We start from the raw sequence: 19,776 nt of genomic DNA, 5'->3' as shown, positions 1-19,776 counted from the left end.
GGGCTCCCTCATGCCTGTGTTACCTTCTGGCTCTCTCCTTTTAGTTATGCTGTCATAGTTAGTTGCCGGAGTCCCTGCTTGTACTCGGTGCAATATGTATACTGCTCCTACTTATTCAGGTGACATTGGGCATACCTAACAACCTGTGTTTTTCTTTCCCTCCCCCCACCCCAAATCTGTCCCTCTGAGTTACATGGAGTCAACAGGAAATCTTTTGGTGGAGAGGGTGGAGACCTCGACTGGCTATCGTAGCCTGCAGGGAATCGGCCGTCAGACATTCTGTCGCATGTCCCAGACCCGGTGAAATGTAACTGAATTGTCTTGGCCAGCCCTAAGGGTCCCATCTGCATCTCATCATTGCTGAGGAGTGTGCTCCCGTCATCCAATCAAGCATCCAGCCAGAGCAGGTCATGATATTTTTTACCATATTAACATGCCATTGTTGTGTGTTATGCCTGATGTAAAGACTCTCGTCTCTGTGAGCCTACCACACAGATTTAATACTTGTCATTTTTAGGGCATTCCTAACAACCTGTGTTTTCTTTCTCTCTCTCTCCCCCCCCCCCCCCAGTCTGTCCCTCTGAGTTACATGTTGATCCTGGGATTGAGATGCTGGCCTCTTCTGCCCCTCAGACCTGCTTGATCCATCCTGGTGCCCTGTGTCTGGTCGGAGTTTTATCGCACCGCTCCTGTGAAGGACGGCCCCATGAGGACAGTTGAGGGTTATACCTGTTAAAACTGTTAATATTATAGTCAGGCTGTCTGTTGTTGCCCAAATGAGGATGGGTTCCCTTTTGAGTCTGGTTCCTCTCGAGGTTTCTTCCTCATGTCGTCTGAGGGAGTTTTTCCTTGCCACCGTCGTCACAGGCTTGCTCATTGGGGATAGATTAGGGATAAAATTAGCTCATGTTTTAAGTCGTTCAAATTCTGTAAAGCTGCTTTGCGACAATGTTTATTGTTAAAAGCGCTATACAAATAAACTTGATTTGATTTGATCTCACCGGACTTGTGGAGCTTACAGGCCTCTCTGTTGGGGTCTCTTGAGCTGGTTGTATGGGACATTGCCGGATGCTATGCTCAGGGCTCCCACAGTAGAAACATAACCCCTCCTTGTGTCGCCTAGCATGTTTAGTGTGGGTTAAACAGGTGCATGAGACCTCCATGGGTGAGCCATCCTCCACAGACTGGGCAGATTTGGTGTTGAAGTGGATAGATGGTTGATGCTTTAATAATTGGTCAAGTCGAATAGCTAAGTCAATGAGGGAGTCCAGAGTGAGGTTCTCATCTCTACAAGCCAGCTCACTAATGATCTCTGGATGTAGGCCTTGGTGAAAAACCATTTTCAGCGCTGGATTGTTCCACCCACTGGCAGCTGCTAGTGTCCTGAATTCCAAGGCATATTCAGCAACACTTCTGGAGCCTTGGGAACTGGCTAGAAGACTCTCTCCAACCTCTATCCCTTCTGGTTCATGATCAAACACCCTTTTAAACATGGTGAGGAATTGTTCATAGGACTTGGTTTGCTTGTGCCCCTTATTCCAAACTGTGGTGGCCCAGCAAAGTGCTTTGCCCGAGAGAAAAGATATATAAATTTTGTGATCTTGTACTCCTCCAATAAATGCGGCATGGTGGAAAAATACATAGAACATTGCAGTAAAACCCCTTACATGTGATGTCTCAAGTAAACTTCTCTGGAGTGGGGAGTTGAAGCGCTAGGCTAGGAGGAGGCTCGGAGCGTGCTAGGAGGGCCTGCGATATCACAGATGTGAGCTGCGTCATCTGAGTGTTAAGGTTGGCAAGCATCTGTTGATATTCTACTAGCAAATGCCCCTGCGTGTTTAGAGCAGTCTGTTTAGGACCCTCTGCTACATCCATTACGGCAAAGTATCCTGTGAGAGTGCAGGCACTTACTGATGTATGCACGGAGGAAGCAGATCAGCAGACTGTCAACAAAGCCAAAATGTGGGACTGAAATCGGTGTCAGTAAACTAGCAAGGGTCAGGCAATTGGTGAACAAGGTGACATGGAAAAGACAAAGAGTGAAAATGGAGAGAAAATGGCAAAAGGTCAGGAAGTGCTAGAGACAGTCAGAAAAGGTACAAGGCTCAGTATATACTGAAATGGCAGGATGATACTTCGCACTGGAGTGGTGTGAATGAGTGGCTTAAATAGTGGAAATGATGATGAAGGAAATGCGTGACCACTGTAGTTCAGTAGGCTGGGGACAGAGGGCACTGTGTGTCATGGGAGTTGTAGTCCTGAATGTTTGTAGTCTGCTCCTTCACATCGGGATTACTGACACACAGTGGGCTGAATAAATAAATACATTTGTGAGTAAATTATATGGATCTGTGATCCTTGCTGGAAGAGAAGTGCAGTTAGGATTGAGAATCGAGCGGCTGTGATTTGTTTACACTTGACTAAAATTTGTAGCATCCTAGCAACTTTCTCAAAGATGCATACAAAAAGCCCAGAAACTCCTATTTACCCAGGCAAAAATGATACAGGATTTATCTTGTAGTGTCCTGATCCCCAGATCTTTAACCCAGCCACATATAAAAAGTTGTATGCCTCCATGCTCTTCCAGGTTTTCATCTGTTTGTCTGTGTAGAACGATGTCTGCAGCAGCAGGTAGTTTGAGATGTTGGGGAACTCAACAGATGGATAATTTTCCAACTCATAATGAATGAATAAATAACTTTATTTAAACACAATAAGTTGACCAGCAGAGCTGGTGGGGTCATGCATGTACAGAAACAAATAATTACAAATGCAAAAAGACTAAAAATATACACAATCTTAAAATAAAAACCCTTACATATGTTGATTATCTGTTAATTATCTTCACATTAAGTTAATTAATAGTTTGCATAACTATTGTCTTTGTATTTAGTTACAGCTACAATAGGATCCAAATTTATTTGACCAATGGCAAATTTAGCTAGAAAAGTTTTTCATAGGAAAAATCCTTCTTTGTTAGCATGTAATGATCAAATCCCATTGAGTGGTTTCTATATCCACTTCTTTTGAGTGTACTTCTTGGTTTTAATAATTGATTGTTTTCTGTACACAAACATGACAATAAGTTCTTGTGTTAATTGACCAGACTCCACTTTTGGATCATTAATCCTTTTTGACTGAGAATGCCCTGAATGCATGGTTTTATGTTGGCTTCTGGCAGATCCATACAGTTTTAAATACAATACCTTCAATTAAAAACAGTTTATTTTATTGCATTTATTTAATTCCTGGGCTCCCATCTGTAACAGCGAGTGATGTTGCATCCCATTAATACATTTTACAATAGGTTATTAGTGTAGGTGTAATTAATGATTGTGTATTTAGGATTGGATAAGTGATCAATCTTTAATAATTACATGAAATCAGTCTCATTAAAATTTGAAGGTTAATAATTAAAATGAATCAATCCTATTGAATCGTTTAATTTAACTCATTTGAATTGAATCATACCATAGAATCAGTCTCATTTGAATCGTTTGAAGTCATTCAATGAATCGAGTCTGTGAATCGAATCAGTGAATCATTTAGTGAATCGTTCAATGAATCATTTAGTGAATCATACCATTGATCCTGGTACTTAACAATAAATTACCAGACAGCTAAAATGGTATCTTTCCAAATTATTATTGATCACTTACCATGTTATATAAATCGTCTACACTAATTGTTTCTTCGTTTCTACTGCAGTGTAGAACAAATAATCATCAATATTCTCTGAATCGATAATGATACATGATAAAAATGTTAACGAATAAAACTACTTTCAGCTCACACCAGGACCTGGGAGTTATCACATTTCTAGACTTAGGCCTACTTTTAATATAGACTTTTAACTAATTATATTTCACTGATGGAATTACTCTTCCACTTGCATAGAAACGTCTCGATAAATTACAAATAATTAAAATTTGTTTTTCAGAGCTTTCCTCATGATTTTATACTCACAGAATGTGGAAAGAATATCTTTGCCAATCTCTGCAATAGGCATGATATAATCTCTGAAAAAGTCGACAGATTTTCCCTTGTTTTCTTTTTTAAGTTGCTCAATCTCCAACCCCAACAGCCCGGCTCTCTCATCAAACCCTTTCTGTAGGAGTGCTTTCTGTTCGGTCAGTTTGCACTCCACTGCTCTGTCCAGCTCCTGCTGCTGCAGCAACTTTTCCTCCTCAAACTTCGTCTGCAACTGCTGTAGCCGTTGCTGATGGTGCTCTTTTTCCTCCTGCATCAGTCGCTCTACATTCTTCTTTTTCTCCTGTTCGACTTCACACTGCCGCTGTAACAAATCTTTTTGTTCTTTCTCCTCTGTACATCATCAAGGGGAGAAGAAAAAGAAAGACAGAGTAAAGAAATGAAAGTATAGAAAATACAACTTAGTGTTTGTACTTAATATAGTATTTCATTAATAGATTATTAATATGCATTCATGGCTTGTATTATTTTCTTACACGAGTTTATTGGACAGTGTCAAAGGGTTTAACAAATTCACAATTTTGTATAGGTTTCCTGTTTTTGCACATCAATGTAGTGAAGCGATGAAAGCCAACATGCATACATAATTCTTCTGTTGGTAATCCCTATTCTAATCAACCAATCCAGACCTCTGACAAGAAAAACAAGACACTCTTGCCAACAAATGCTTATACTCACCGATATAACTGCTAGGAAGATGGCTAGTAAAGTTGCTAACACAAAGGTAAATAATCATGTAACATCGCTAACTAACATTATAGTAGCTACTTGTGTTGTTGCTAACTTGTAACCGTTTTAAGTTTGTATATTCTGGCTCAAGCATGTACAACTGTATGTTTAGAAATCATTGGGTAACAGTAACTTTAAAAACTCTTTCCGTCAGTTCAATAATCACAATAATTTACACAATAATTTACAAAGCAAAGTGATTACTTATTCACATTCGCCTGCTAGATATCTGGATTCCCTTAACATTATCTAGGGTGAGCACCACCCTCCATTCCCCCTTCCCAAATATCCACCCATAATTATTGTAGTCTTTCTCATTTCATGTTCACCACCAAGATACATATTCTAGAGGTCCACTTCCAGTGTTCAATCCAGGAAATCGCACTATAGATTCCATAGTGTCATTGCAGTAAGTTTCTAAAAATGAACCATCAGTGCATTTGTTATTTTGGTGAGAGTGCTCTTTTATGTAGTTGGATACTATCAATTACAGTTTCCTTCCTATAATCCATTCATCCATCCATTTTCTATACCACTTATCCTTTGGGGTCACAGGGGAAACTGGAACAAATCCCAACTGACTTCAGGCTAGGTCACCAATCTATCCCAGGGCTAACACAGAGATGAACAAACATTCATACATTTGAATACTTTTATTTGAACCCACTATTAAAAATTAACATATACAGGATTCAAATATTATCACGGTTTACATCAAGGGTATAAAAAGCATCGCCTACGCCACACTGCAAGGCTGCCTATTACAGCCGATATTGAGCAGAACTTCGCCAATTGTTTAGATTTTACTCTGGAAAGCCCTAACCCACTCACTGTTAATTTATGTACATGCCCCAGACTACCAAATATCAGGACGATGTGTGTACAGGAATAGCCAAGGCTGGTAATAGCTGCAAGTAGGGACTGATATTTGGCCATTTTGTCATAAAAGGCCATGTCCATATATGTATCAAAAACACATCCTACTTCAACTACTACTGCCTGCTTTCTATCCATGTCCTGAAGTACAATGTCAGGGGTGTTGGGGATGTTAACAAACACATCCTCAGTGCTGCCGAACCACTCCGCCGTCAAGCGTGAATGTTTGTGCATACTTGGGAAGAGTGGCTCAACAGCACTGCCGATGAGGTCCACAATGCGATCATGACGTGATCATGAGTGTAGAGTGGTTTATACATGCTGCAACCATTCACAACATGTGCGACTGACTCCAGCTGCACGTCATGGTCAGCATGCATCAGGCAGTGTGGCTGATGATGTTCAGGATACCACAATGCCAGGTTGTATTTTGTTGGCAACACCTGCAGTCTAGCCTTAATAATAAAACAGAGAATGTCCTCCCCCACAGCAGCGTTCCTGTAGATGGAGTGTGAGACAGTGTGGTCGGCAAAGTCAAGGACTGCCAACTTTCCCTGCATTCTCAATCCTGTCCAGTGCTGTTTTATTAATAGCTGCTTGCTGTTAAGGAGGGTTCTCCTTGCTGTTAAATTCTGTAATGTGTGTTGTTATCCATTGTAACAGATGGTGGTTTCCACAGATATGGACGGGTCTATGACTACTGTGGCAAATCACACACACACACACACACACACACACACACACACACACACACACACACACACACCTATGGGCAATTTAGAGTTGACCTAATCCATGTGTCTTTGGACTGTGGAAGGAAACTGGAGTGCCCAGAGTAAACCAGTGCAGGCATGGTGAGAACAGACAAACTCCACAAAGAAAGGCAGAGAGGTTCAAACCCAGAACATCCTTGCTGTGAGGCGACAATGCTAACAACTGCACCACTGTGCTGCCTCCTTTCTTATGATATTCACCCTATATTTTAAGATATCAATGACATGGTTATGCCCAGCTTACCTTGAATCTTTTTCTCATTTTCAGTCAGTTGTTCATCAGTCTGGAGAATTAATTTTGCCTCCAAACTTTTCTCACTCAGAAACTTCTCCAACACCTCCCCAGCCTTCACACAGAAAACATACACACATACAGAGAAACTTTGGGTTGTTCTTTTTCCTGCCATTGCTATGGAGGTCATATATAGCAGCAGTGCAATGTAAAATATCATGCAGATACTGGTCAAAAGCTTCAGGTAAAATTCACATCAAACATAAGAATAAAGAAAGTGTGATCATGGCATGGTTGTTGGTACCAGACGGGCTGGTCTAAGTATTTCAGAAACTGCTGCTCTACTATGATTTTTGACACACAACAGTCAGAAAAATAAATAAATAAAAACTTCTCAAAAGCATCTCAGAATGCACAAAACATCAAACCTTGAGGTGGACGGACTACAATAGCATTAGGCCACATTGGGTAACACTCTTGTCATCCAAGAACAGAAATCTGAGGCTATCATGAGCACAGGCTCTTTCAAAATGTACAAATGAAGATTAGGAAAAAAAATAGTTTGGTCTTTTTCCAGTCTTCAACTGTCCATAAGTATTTAGACAGTGAATTTGAAATGAAGCAATGAAAATGTGATACAAGTGGAGAATTTCTACATTAATTTAAAGCATTTAACAAACATACCACACTCACGATTTAGGAATATCAGTCATTTTTCCACAGTCCCTCCTTTTTCCACAATCATATATACAAATTATTTATTTATTTACTTTACACATACACACAGAAAACACACGTCTACTCTCAGCTATGTTATGTGGTAATAAAATCAAGTCAGTTGACTACCTAATTGTACTGAATTACCCCATCAGTGGATTTTTGTACCATGATGGCATGGGAATATTCCAGGACAACAATGCCAGCATTCATCAGGAATAATGTTTAAGCTTGTGTTTCTTACCTGGATTCCCGTGTTGGGCTGACTGTGGTACTGGGTAATGACATTGTCTCTGTGTGTGCAATAGAGCTTATATCCTCCCGGTTTTGCATACTGCCCCTGCTGCACATGCTCATTAATGTCCTTGTATAGATCGGACAGAATCTGCAGGCACTTCTGTTCTGATGCCTCCATGTTCTGAACAATTAGCTCAGCATAGTGCTTATCTACTTCTTCCTGAAAACACAGTATATACAACATTCAGAAAAGCAATAGTCAAGAACATGCAGTGGGAAAATAAATTTTCGTATTCAAGACATCCATCTGTCCATTATCTGTAGCCGCTTATCCCGTTTAGGGTCAGAGGCAAGCTGGAGCCTATCCCAGCTGACTATGGGCGAGAGGCGGGGTACACCCTGGACAAGTTGCCAGGTTATCACAGGGCTGACACAGACAACCATTCACACTCACATTCACACCTACGGTCAATTTAGAGCCACCAATTAGCCTAATCTGCATGTCTTTGAACTGTGGGGGAAACCAGAGCACCCGGAGAAAACCCACGCGGACACGAGGAGAACATGCAAACTCCACATATGGCGCTTTTCCACTACCAACGCGGCTGAGTTGGGCTGAGCCGTGCCGTGCTGAGTTGGGCTGAGTGGGGCTGTTGGAGTTGCATTTCGACTACAACCGCGCTGAACCGTGCTGGCTGGAAGTGGGTGGACACATTGGGTGGAGTTAGCGAAAGTGGGTGGACATCACGTGATGTCGTTAGGCGGCGCAAACAGTGACATCAGTGACCTTTTAAGCGGTAGTCTCATGACCCGGATAGTAAACAATAAACATGGAGTTGTTAGTGTTGCTGGTCTTGGTGCTGTGGCTTGTTGTCACCGACAACGCCAACAGATACTGGCAAGAGCGTATAGATGAGCCGAGGCGCATAAGGCTTCAGAAATTCTCGTAAATCTTCTTCTTCCAGGTTTACGGTGTTTACAGATCCCAGCGTGCTCGCGGGGCGTGTGTGGGCATATGAGGACACTCCTCCTCATCAATCAGTGCACAGGGGAGTGTCTCCTCACGCCCCTAGCCCCACCCGGCTTGGTTTGGCTCGCTTCAGCCCCACTCCAAAACCGTGCGAGTTTTGGGTGCTAAGCAGGGCTGAAGTGAGCTGAGTCGTGCTGCTCTAAGGTAGTCAAAACGCGAGCCGTGTCGGGCTGAAGTGAGCTGAAAAAGGGTAGTGGAAAAGGGCCAATAGAAAGGCCCTCGTCGGCCGTTGGGCTCGAACCCAGGATCTTCTTGCTGTGAGGCAACAGTGCTAACCACTACACCACTGTGCTGCCCCTATTCAAGACAAATCGGCCTGATTTTTCATAATAATAATAGATAAAGTGGGCTTTAGTTTGCATACACTGTCATTTTCACACCTTGAGACTATTACATCCAGTAGAACTAAAACACATCTCTCTCCAAGTGTTCTATTACTTTTGATTCCTTCATCTTCAGTAAGCACTTTATCCTAGCTCGGGTCATGGTGGATCCAGAGTGTATCCCTGGAACACCAAACGAAAGGCAGAAATAAAACCACAGATGGCTCACTAGTCCATTACAGGGCACCATGCACACACACATTCACACATTTATTCATACCTGGGGTACCTTAGCATAGCCAATCCACCTACCATCATATTTTTAGGAGATGGGAGGAAACTGGAGTAACCCAAGCTCAGGATCGACCCTGCAGGGTGTGTGTGTGTGTGTGTGTGTGTGTGTGTGTGTGTGTGCGCGTGCATGCATGTGTGCGTGTGTGTCCAATACGCACCACCAGTTTCTTGAAGTATTCCCCATCTTCATCTTTAAAGGACCTTTTCATAAACTCACTGTTGGCCAGGTTACTGATCTTCTGGTGCTTAGCAGCAATTTCACTCAGACTGACTGGAAACAAACTCTTCACCTGCATTAACATTTGAATTGGGATTAGATTTTGTGTCAGGGGCATGTTCAGGACTAGGCTTTGGTTCTGGGTCATATCTTCATGCTACTATTTTACAAAAACTTGTATTTAAAAAAAAAATTCTACATACAGTAGAGGACCAGTTAGAAATTTAGACACCCCTACTCATTCATAGGTTTTTCTGTATTTGGGCTATTTTCTACATTGTAGAACAATACTAAAGAGATCAAAACTATGAAATAACATATTGGACATATATGGAATTTTGTAGTAAACAAAAAAAGTGTAAAAAACAAAACAAAAAAAACCCCCAAAACAAAGCGTTTCATATTTTAGATTTTGCAAAGTAGCCAGCGTTTACCTTGATAACGCTTTGCACACTATTGGCATTATCTTAATCAGCTTCATGAGGTAGTCACCTGGACTGCTTTTCAATTAACAGGTGTGCCTCGTTAAAAGTTAATTAGTGCAATTTATTGCCTTCTTAAGGAGTACGAGATCATCAAACAGTAAATAATAAAAATACAATAGCCCTATTAGATAACTGTACTAATCCATATTATGTCAAGAACTGCTCAAAAAGAGCTTTTTTGTTGCAACCCCCAATACACACCACCTTCTTGAACAAAAGTGCCTCTTATTCATGTTGGTATTCATATCTGGCTACATCCCTTGTATGTATGTGTGTGTGTGTGTGTGTGTGTGTGTGTACCTGTTCCATTTTACTCTGGTATAGCATAAGCCCTGCCTGCACAGCTGCCTGGTTTTCTAGCCTCGCCATTACAACCACAGCATTCTCCAGACACGGGACTTTCCCACTAGAAATTGTCTCCACATATGACTGTACTAGGTGACCAAACACTGTCAAAACACACACACACACACACACACACACACACACAGAGTCACAGCACATAGAGTAACAGACCTATGTATTGAAACAGCATTCAAAATGTGTAAGGGAGAGCAGGGAGACTTGGGACAAGTTTTCAGCTTTTGTAGATTGTATGAAATTCTTTGCAGGTAGCATCACATTCATATTGCATTAGAGAGTATTTACTAAACCCTCTTACCACAACATTAGTTTCTCAGTTTGTTGCATATACTGGCCTTCAGGCTTCACTTTTTCTGTTATTTTTTTACAGGGAGACATGAGACACTGAGGGGAGACATGGAACAAAAATAAAAGTTCCTCTGCCTTCAGGTTTCATTTTTGTTTATTATCAACGCTTGTACCATACGAACTGTATGAACACACAATGCTGGTACAGCGATGGAAAAATGTCAGTTTACCAAATCCTGACTCGACAAAACAGTTTCATTCTCAAGAAGGAATGAAACAAGCTTAATCCTCATGCAGGTGCACTCACACATTAAAAAAATAAATAATAATCATAATTTTAAACAATGTTATATTTGTAAGCCACAAGAAAAAAAAAACTGTAACATGATGAACTGTCCCAACTCTCTCCATGTGGCCATTAAAAAAAAAAAATCCTTAAATGTTTTCCCCCCAGCATTTATGTTTAATACAACCCCGATTCCAAAAAAGTTGGGACAAAGTACAAATTGTAAATAAAAACGGAATGCAATGATGTGGAAGTTTCAAAATTCCATATTTTATTCATAATAGAACATAGATCTCATCTCATTCTCATCTCATTATTTCTAGCCACTTTATCCTGTTCGACAGGGTCGCAGGCAAGCTGGAGCCTATCCCAGCTGACTACGAGCGAAAGGCGGGGTACACCCTGGACAAGTCACCAGGTCATCACAGGGCTGACACATAGACACAGACAACCATTCACACTCACATTCACACCTACGGTCAATTTAGAGTCACCAGTTAACCTAACCTGCATGTCTTTGGACTGTGGGGGAAACCGGAGCACCCGGAGGAAACCCACGCGGACACGGGGAGAACATGCAAACTCCACACAGAAAGGCCCTCGCCGGCCCCGGGGCTCGAACCCGGACCTTCTTGCTGTGAGGCGACAGTGCTAACCACTACACCACCATGCCGCCCTGGTTTAGCATTGTCATGTTGGAAAATGCAAGGTCTTCCCTGAAAGAGATGTTGTCTGGATGGGAGCATATGTTGCTCTAGAAACTGGATATACCTTTCAGCATTGGTGGTGTCTTTCCAGATGTGTAAGCTGCCCATGCCACATGCACTAATGCAACCCCATACCATCAGAGATGCAGGCTTCTGAACTGAGCGCTGATAACTTGGGTCGTCCTTCTCCTCTTTAGTCCAAATGACACGGCGTCCCTGATTTCCATAAAGAACTTCAAATTTTGATTCGTCTGACCACAGAACAGTTTTCCACTTTGCCACAGTCCATTTTAAATGAGCCTTGGCCCAGAAAAGACATCTGCGCTTCTGGATTGTGTTTAGATACGGCTTCTTCTTTGAACTATAGAGTTTTAGCTGGCAACGGCGGATGGCACGGTGAATTGTGTTCACAGATAATGTTCTCTGGAAATATTCCTGAGCCCATTTTGTGATTTCCAATACAGAAGCATGCCTGTATGTGATGCAGTGCCGTCTAAGGGCCCGAAGATCACGGGCACCCAGTATGGTTTTCTGGCCTTGACCCTTATGCACAGAGATTCTTCCAGATTCTCTGAATCTTTTGATGATATTATGCACTGTAGATGATGATATGTTCAAACTCTTTGCAATTTTACAGTGTCGAACTCCTTTCTGATATTGCTCAACTATTTGTCGGCACAGAATTAGGGGGATTGGTGATCCTCTTCCCATCTTTACTTCTGAGGCTACATCCACACAACAATGGCAACTAGATTTTTTTTTTTTTTAAAATATCGCGTCCACATGGGCAATGGATCAGTAAAATATCAGGTCCATATGGCAATGCAACGCTTACTGAAAACGATGCAATACACATGCCACACCTCTAGGTGCGCTGTAAGATGGTCCCATTGGAGACACCAGAACAATAGAAGTAGACGCATGCGCATAACTGCGCATGCGCACAGTGACTATCCCTGTCACTGTCACACGCACACACTTTCTCACTCCCTATCCTATGGATATAGTCCCTTTAAATCACATGGCCGTTTTTTGAATGGAGACGTGGAAAGAGGAATGAACGGGGGTAGATGGAGAGAGAGGAATGAATGGGGGTAGATGGAAGCCGGTACGCCAACATTCTGATATCCTCCAGAATTCTTTAATGGTCCGGAATAAATTGAATGCTACACGTTGATGGATTACTTTATTCTTCTACACCCTTTTTGAGGAATGTATTGTCGGACTCAGGGGTGATAGCGTTCCGGCGCGCTGCGCCGGATTTCCGGCGCGCCGTGGCTGGGGAAAAAAAAATAAAAATCTAGTTCGCCCATTGTCCTGTGTCATTCTGAGATGTGCAGATAGACAGTAAAGGGAATTCAGAATTCCCTTTACTGTCTATCTGCGCATCTCAGAATGACACAGGACAATGGGCGAACTAGATTTTTTTTTTTTTTTCCCCAGCCACGGCGCGCCGGAATGCTATCACCCCTGCGGACTTAAACCAACATCTGAAGAGGTGAGATCGCTCCTTTTTTTCCCTATTTTTGCTGTCGGGATTGACTCTGCCCTAAGGGCTGTTCTCTCACTCTCTCTCTCTCTCTCTCTGTCTCTCTCTCTCACTTTGCACCATTACACAATAAATATTCACAGTGAAAATATTTTGTAAGCGCGTTTCATGAACCAAGTTATAGGATTTGTTGACAACTCGCATCGAGTTTGTTACACTTCTACCCAGCGTGAAGCACATGTGGTTGTGATGTCATCATAAACAAATCCGTTCTACTCATCCAGATGACTTCGCAACGGCTCCGTTGCCAGATTTTTCCACTCTGGAACCCGTTCTCAAAAGATTTCGTTTTGGGGCACCCAAAACGCCGGTGCCGTGTGGACGCCAGGCCGAAACGATAAACAATTTTATCAGATTCACCTGAATCTGTTGCCGCGTGGACAGGGCCTGAGAGCCGCTGCCACTCCAAGATGCTCTTTTTATACCCAGTCATGTTAATGACCTATTGCCAATTGACCTAATGAGTTGCAATTTGGTCCTCCAGCTGTTCCTTTTTTGTACCTTTAACTTTTCCAGCCTCTTATTGCCCCTGTCCCAACTTTTTTGAGATGTGTTGCTGTCATGAAATTTCAAATGAGCCAATATTTGGCATGAAATTTCAAAATGTCTCACTTTTGACATTTGATATGTTGTCTATGTTCTATTGTGAATACAATATCAGTTTCTGAGATTTGTAAATTATTGCATTCCGTTTTTATTGACAGTTCGTATTTTGACCCAACTTTTTTGGAATCGGGGTTGTAAATAATACTATATATGGGAACTCTAAGTGACACCCTTTAAGTCCTAACAAATCCCGAATTCACCAGCGTACATCACACTGTAGAATGGAGGTGGACTGCGAAGTAGAAAATACAAGTTTTGCTGACTAAAATAACTGCGCAGACCTTACTGCAGTGTCCAGCTTCGTGGCTCCAAAGGAAGTGATTTACTCTAAGGGGAAGCATCTAACTTCTGATGTAATCTAAAACCTAATTGGTTGAATTAATTTATGGGAACACAAACTGTCACAAATCTCCCCTATTCTGCCTGCCCCTCTACAGATGAATAATATAAATGGAGAAATATCATCGTACTCACGCCTCCCTGTGATTCTGTATCCTCCTTTTACTGTTTTAACGTTGCTGCCAGCAAAAACATAGTCGCAGAAACGCTGTGTAACGTTCAAAAAATTGGGCCAAATGTCCCTCTCATCCAGACTCTCAAGGTGAACCATTTTGTCCTGGGAGGCAGGTAACGGGAAAACGAAGCACTTGCGGGTTGGAAAATAGTTTCGAATACACTGCCTTGGAAGATTGTAGTTGGTGTCCTTCTTACTAAGACCTGCAATGCAGAAAAAATATTTGTTCTATTCATTGAACAGCTGACAGCTAAATCAAATAAGAGTTTAGGACAGCTTTTCATATCCCAGTGAAAAAGTTACAGTTAGAGAGAAATACACTTGTCCAAAAAGAAAATTGATGTGAAGTTGCAGTTGTTGTCCTATATTATCCTATGTTGTCCAATTATTGTTCTTGTTTCAATATCTTGGATCTCAGTCAGAAATAACATTTATACCTTTCTTCAGCTGCAGGGCAAAGTCCAGGTACTCATCCTCAGTCACTTGACCCTTATTCTCAATCTGCAGCTCCAGTACAAAATCACGCACTGCCCAGATAAAGTTAGGAAAAAACTGCACAAACTGAGAGTCTTCTTCCTCCTCCTCCTCCTCCCCAGCTGCACTGGATGCAGGCGATTTGATCTTAATCTGCTCTGCAAGCTCTGTGACATAGCTGCAATGTGCTAAGGAATTGTGACTGAATGATAAATACAGTCATGGGGGAAAAAGAAAGTATACCCTCCTTCAATTTTGCTTGTATTCAACAGGACATGAATACCAATTGTGTTGTGCTGACTAACTTCTACAAACAAACAAACAAACAAACAAACAAAAAGCTTGGGTGACAACAAATAAACACAACATATTTCAAAATGTAGTCATTTTTTGTAGCCCAACAAAAACCCCAAAACAAAACAAACAACTAACATTCAGAAAACAGATGGAAAAAAATTAAGGGAATAATTATAAAGCCATCACCAAACAATTTGAAATTCACCATTCTACAGTGAGAAGGATTGTTTACAACGGAAAACCTTCAAACCAGTTGCCAGTCTTTTCAGGGATGGGTGTTCCAGCAAATTCAGTCCAAGGCCAGACCACTTAATGCTCAGAGATGTAAAGAAAAATCCAAAATCTGTTTTTGGTTTATCTTTTCTGCTTTTTGCCTTTTTTGTCATTGCTCTTTTGTTCCAATTGTCTCTGTTCTAATTTTTGTATCCCCTGGTTTCTTATGCGGTCTGTCATTCCTGCAGCCTGTGATTTAAAAAAAAAAAACTTTTTGTATGTCACATAGTTCCATGTGCGTTCCAAATGTTGTTTCAAAGTTTTGGTGTCTTAATACGTTCTGCAGTGTAGAAAATGGTAAAATGAAAAAAAGTCCCTATGAATTAGTGGGGATGTATAAACTTTGGACTGGTACAGTGTATATCCTACAAGTCACTGATACTGTATATGTAAATCACTTAAGGATTTTATTTGCACTTTGACAATTCACCTCTTCCCTTGGTTCATTGTCTGTGCACTGTTGTCTTTGTCTATTGTCTTTGTTTTGTTGCACTATATAGCCTTTGTGTTGGTATAATGAAAAAAAAAATAGATGGTCATTCTAATGAAGTGTGACGCTGCTTTCAGTCACATCATATTTGGAATGTAGTTGAGTCATGCATGCAGAATAAATGGCTAGCAGTTACAAAACTGGAAAAAAATTCCAAGAGCTACATCATGTGATGTACAGGCCTCTGTACGCAGATTAATTTTGTTTGTTCATGTTGGCATGAATCAGAAAAAGAATGAACACATTATTGCTTTCATGGAAGGGCAGCTAGGAAAAAGTTCCTTCTCTGTAAAAGAATACAGCATAACTTAAGATTGCAAGATTGCATTCTAACAAACCAGAAATGTTCTGAAAACATATTCTTAGGACTTATGAGTCTAAGGCAGAGATAGGGTTAGCCATTGCCACAGGACCTGGGAAACTTGCAGTCACTGAGATAACAATAAGCCCCATTTTTTTTACCAGAATATTCTTGAGACAAATGTGTGGCCATCTGTCCAGCAGCTTAAGCTGGCCTGAAATGGTCATGCAACAGGACAATGATCAAAAGTCAAAGTTGGACCTCAACTCCATTGAGATACTGTAGTGGGATCTATGCATAAGGGAATGCCTTCGAACTTCAACAAACTGAAGCAATGTTGTAAAGAACTGGGGGCCAAAATTTCTCCAAAATGACAACAGAAAAGGTTGACTTCAAATTAATGTTGCTAAAGGTTAGATGTTACTGAATTATAGGGTGTACTCATTTTTTCCCACTTGGTTTATGAATACTGGTTTAATTTTTTGGGGAAAAAAATGACCATGTTGAAATCTGCTGTGTGTGGATTTTTTTTTTTAGGTTGTATGTTTGTTCATAGAATTTGGTGAGCACCACAGAATTGGTATTTAGGCTCTGATAAATAAAAACATACAATTGAAAGAAGGTGTACTTTCTTCTTCCCATGACTGTATGTGTGGATCCTTAGTATTGAGGACACACACACACACACACACACACACACACACACACACACACACACACACACACACACACACACACACGTGTGTGTTTTACAAGGAAGGATACTGTAGTTTTTCCACTGCTGTGTTATCAATGGTTCCACGGCTATTGTAGACCAGAGTGCTGCTAAGAAGGACAGCCAGACAGAAGATCCAGGCATCATTTTGAGAGTCTCCCTAAATCAATAGAAAAAGTATACACTTCAGTTATACTAGTGTATCTATCTCAAACAATTAGAATATTGTGTTAAAAGTTTAATATTTTCCATCATTTATTGAAGAAAATTTAAATTTAATATATTTTAGACTCATTGCACGTAAACTGAAATGTTTCAAGCATTTTTCTATATTTTGATAAGTATGGCCTACAGTGCAAAAACAAAACAAACAAACAACCCCCCCCCCCATCTCAAAATGAGAGTATTTCATTTTGCATTTGAATAAAACCGTATAAATACCATGTATCTCTTGGTCTAGTTCAGTACACACAACCACAATCATGGGAAAGACTGCTGACTTGACAGTTGTCTAGAAGATGAATCATTGACATCCTCCACAAGGAGGGTAAGCCACAGAAGGTCATTGCTTAAAAGGCTGGCTGGAAAAGGTGCACAAGCAACAGGGATGACCACAAGCCTTGAAAGGATTGTCAAGAAAAGTCAATTCAAAAGCTTGGGAAGGCTTCACAAGGATGGACTGAGGCTGGTGTCAGTGCATCAAGAGCCACCAAACACAGATGTCTTCAGGAAAGGGGCTACAAGTGTTGCATTCTTCATATCAAGCCACTCCTGAACCAGGGACAATGTCAGAAGCATCTTACCTGGACTAAGGAGTGAAAGAACTGAACTGATGTTCAGTGGTCCAAAGTTCTCTTTTTAGATGAAAAATTTTGCATTTCATTTGGAAATCAAGGTCCTAGAGTCTGGAGGAAGAGTAGAGAGGCACAGAATCCAAGGTGTTTGAAGTCCAGTGTGAAGTTTCTGCAGTCTGTGATGATTTGAGGTGCTATGTCTTCTGCTGGTGTTGGTCCACTGTGTTTTATCAAGTCGAAAGTCAATGCAACCATCTACCAGGAGATTTTAAAGCAATTCATGCCTCCATCTGCTGATAAGCTTTATGGAGATGCAGACTTCCTTTTCCAGCAGGACTTAGTGCCTGCCCACAGTGCCAAAACTACTACCAAATGGTTTGCTGACCATGATAATTGATTGGCTAGCCAACTCACTTGACCTGAACTCCATAGAGAATCTATGGGGTATTGTCAAGAGGACCTGGTTCCAAGGTTGTCCTAGCCAGGGGTGGCAGTGGGGACAAGCTCCCACTGCCTATAAAGTGCTCCCGCATGGCATGTGCCTCAAATAGCCTCTAACAATCAAGTTAGACTCCTGGCCTGCTCATTCGGCTTAGTCCCTAAGCCTGGCAGAACTGCTTCTACTGACAGAAGGGGTGAGGGCAGGTCTCCGACACCTTAAAACCAGTAACTTTGGGTAGGTGGAGCTCATCAGCCTGGGAAGGCAGTCCATCTAGGAGAAGGTAAACTCTGATTTGAAACTTCTGCTGCATTGTGGCCATATCCAGTCATGGAAAAGGCTTCAGGAGTAAACCTTGAGGAAAAACATGGAGTGGGGCCCTTAAGGCAGTTGGATTATCAACACTGACCTCCTTCTGGCAGCTCCTGCAGCCAAGCTGATGCCAAACGTATTGCTCTGTTCTCCTTTGGACCACATCAGTAAGATCGAGAGGGGGATTCTGTTGACTGGGCACCACAGGATCTCCATACACTTTGCCCAGGCATGCGCCCTGGAGAGGTCACTCCGGTGCCACTGTTTTTAGCAGCAGAAACAAACACAGTAGGCAGCAGTTATAAGTCTAGACCAATTGCCATAGGTTTGGGTGATACGGGCTGTCTCCGATGGTGGGAGGGACCATTGTAGTCTCACTGGTTAGCTATCATCCACCTCAAGCTGGGCAGTCCCCAGCCAGTAAGGTGCTGACCCACCACAGTCTGCCTGCTTCATTGGGTGCTTGGAGCTAAGGGTAACAACCGACAAGCAGACCATAAACCTCGCACCAGGCAAAGGAAGAAGAAAGAGAAAACCATCACTCTTGTGACTAGAAAGCTGGAATGTCAGGACAATGTGTCCTGGCCTCTCCGATGACTTACATCAGGTTAATGACTCCAGGAAAACAGCTATCATCAATCAAGAGTTCAAAAGGCTCAAGAATGACATGGCTGCACTGCAGGAGACCAGAATCCATTCAAATGACAGTCTCAGAGAAGAGGACTACACATTCTCTGGCAGGGGCAGAAACCAGAGGAACCATGATTGCACAGCATTGGATTTGCTGTGAGAAACTCTCGCCTGTCATCAGTGGAACTGCCATCCAAAGGCACAGCCCAAATCCTCTTGCTCCATCTCTCAACCTCTTCTGGCACAGTAAACATCCTGAGCATCTATGCTCCTACATTCTACTCATCGGCCAAGGTAAAGGATGAGTTTTACAAAGGAGCTTCATTCAACCATCAGAGGGATTCCTCCCACCAAACACCTGTACCTGCCTGGGGACTTGAATGCCTGAGTGGGAGCTGATCATGACTCCTGGCCCCACAGCATCGGCCAGTTTGGTGTCAGCAAGCTCAATGAGAATGGACAGAGGCTTCTAGAGCTATGCTCCTACCATGACCTCTGTATAAATCAAAACATTCTTCTCCACCAAGCCAAACCACAGAGTATCCTGTTGGCACCCCAGATCCTATCACTGGCACTAGCTGGATCTCATTATCACTCGAAGACCCTTGCTGGACTGCATCCTTGTTACTCACAGATATCACAGCACTGACTGTGACACAGACCACTCCCTGGACAGCAACAAGATGTGTCTTTAGCCCAAATGAATCCATCGCTACAAGCAGAAAGGATGCCCATGTATCAACACAGCCAGGATAGCAGTCCCAAACCTGTGTGAATGCTTCGCCGACTCCATTGAAGAAGCCTTGAAGGACTGCCCCACAGGCAATGCCAAAGA

At 42.0% G+C, this 19,776-nt stretch overlaps 1 protein-coding gene across 3 annotated transcripts in view; it reads right to left on the bottom strand.

The window, feature by feature from the left end:
- Positions 1-2,683: 2,683 nt before the first annotated feature.
- gbp1 (guanylate binding protein 1) overlaps positions 2,684-19,776 on the bottom strand; it is a 40,885-nt gene continuing 23,792 nt past the window's right edge. For all 3 annotated transcript variants that reach the window (XM_060906085.1, XM_060906087.1, XM_060906086.1), the window contains exons 4-11: positions 16,817-16,926; positions 14,654-14,868; positions 14,177-14,419; positions 10,204-10,352; positions 9,360-9,491; positions 7,562-7,774; positions 6,613-6,715; positions 2,684-4,323 (exon numbers count right to left, since the gene is read on the bottom strand). In XM_060906085.1, coding sequence (XP_060762068.1) covers positions 3,923-4,323; positions 6,613-6,715; positions 7,562-7,774; positions 9,360-9,491; positions 10,204-10,352; positions 14,177-14,419; positions 14,654-14,868; positions 16,817-16,926 — 1,566 coding nt within the window. In that variant the 3' untranslated portion in view covers positions 2,684-3,922. The remainder of the gene's footprint in view (positions 4,324-6,612; positions 6,716-7,561; positions 7,775-9,359; positions 9,492-10,203; positions 10,353-14,176; positions 14,420-14,653; positions 14,869-16,816; positions 16,927-19,776) is intronic.

Source organism: Neoarius graeffei, chromosome 23, assembly GCF_027579695.1.
Source record: "Neoarius graeffei isolate fNeoGra1 chromosome 23, fNeoGra1.pri, whole genome shotgun sequence".
NCBI lineage: Eukaryota > Metazoa > Chordata > Actinopteri > Siluriformes > Ariidae > Neoarius > Neoarius graeffei.
This window is presented reverse-complemented; position numbering and strand designations above follow the sequence as displayed.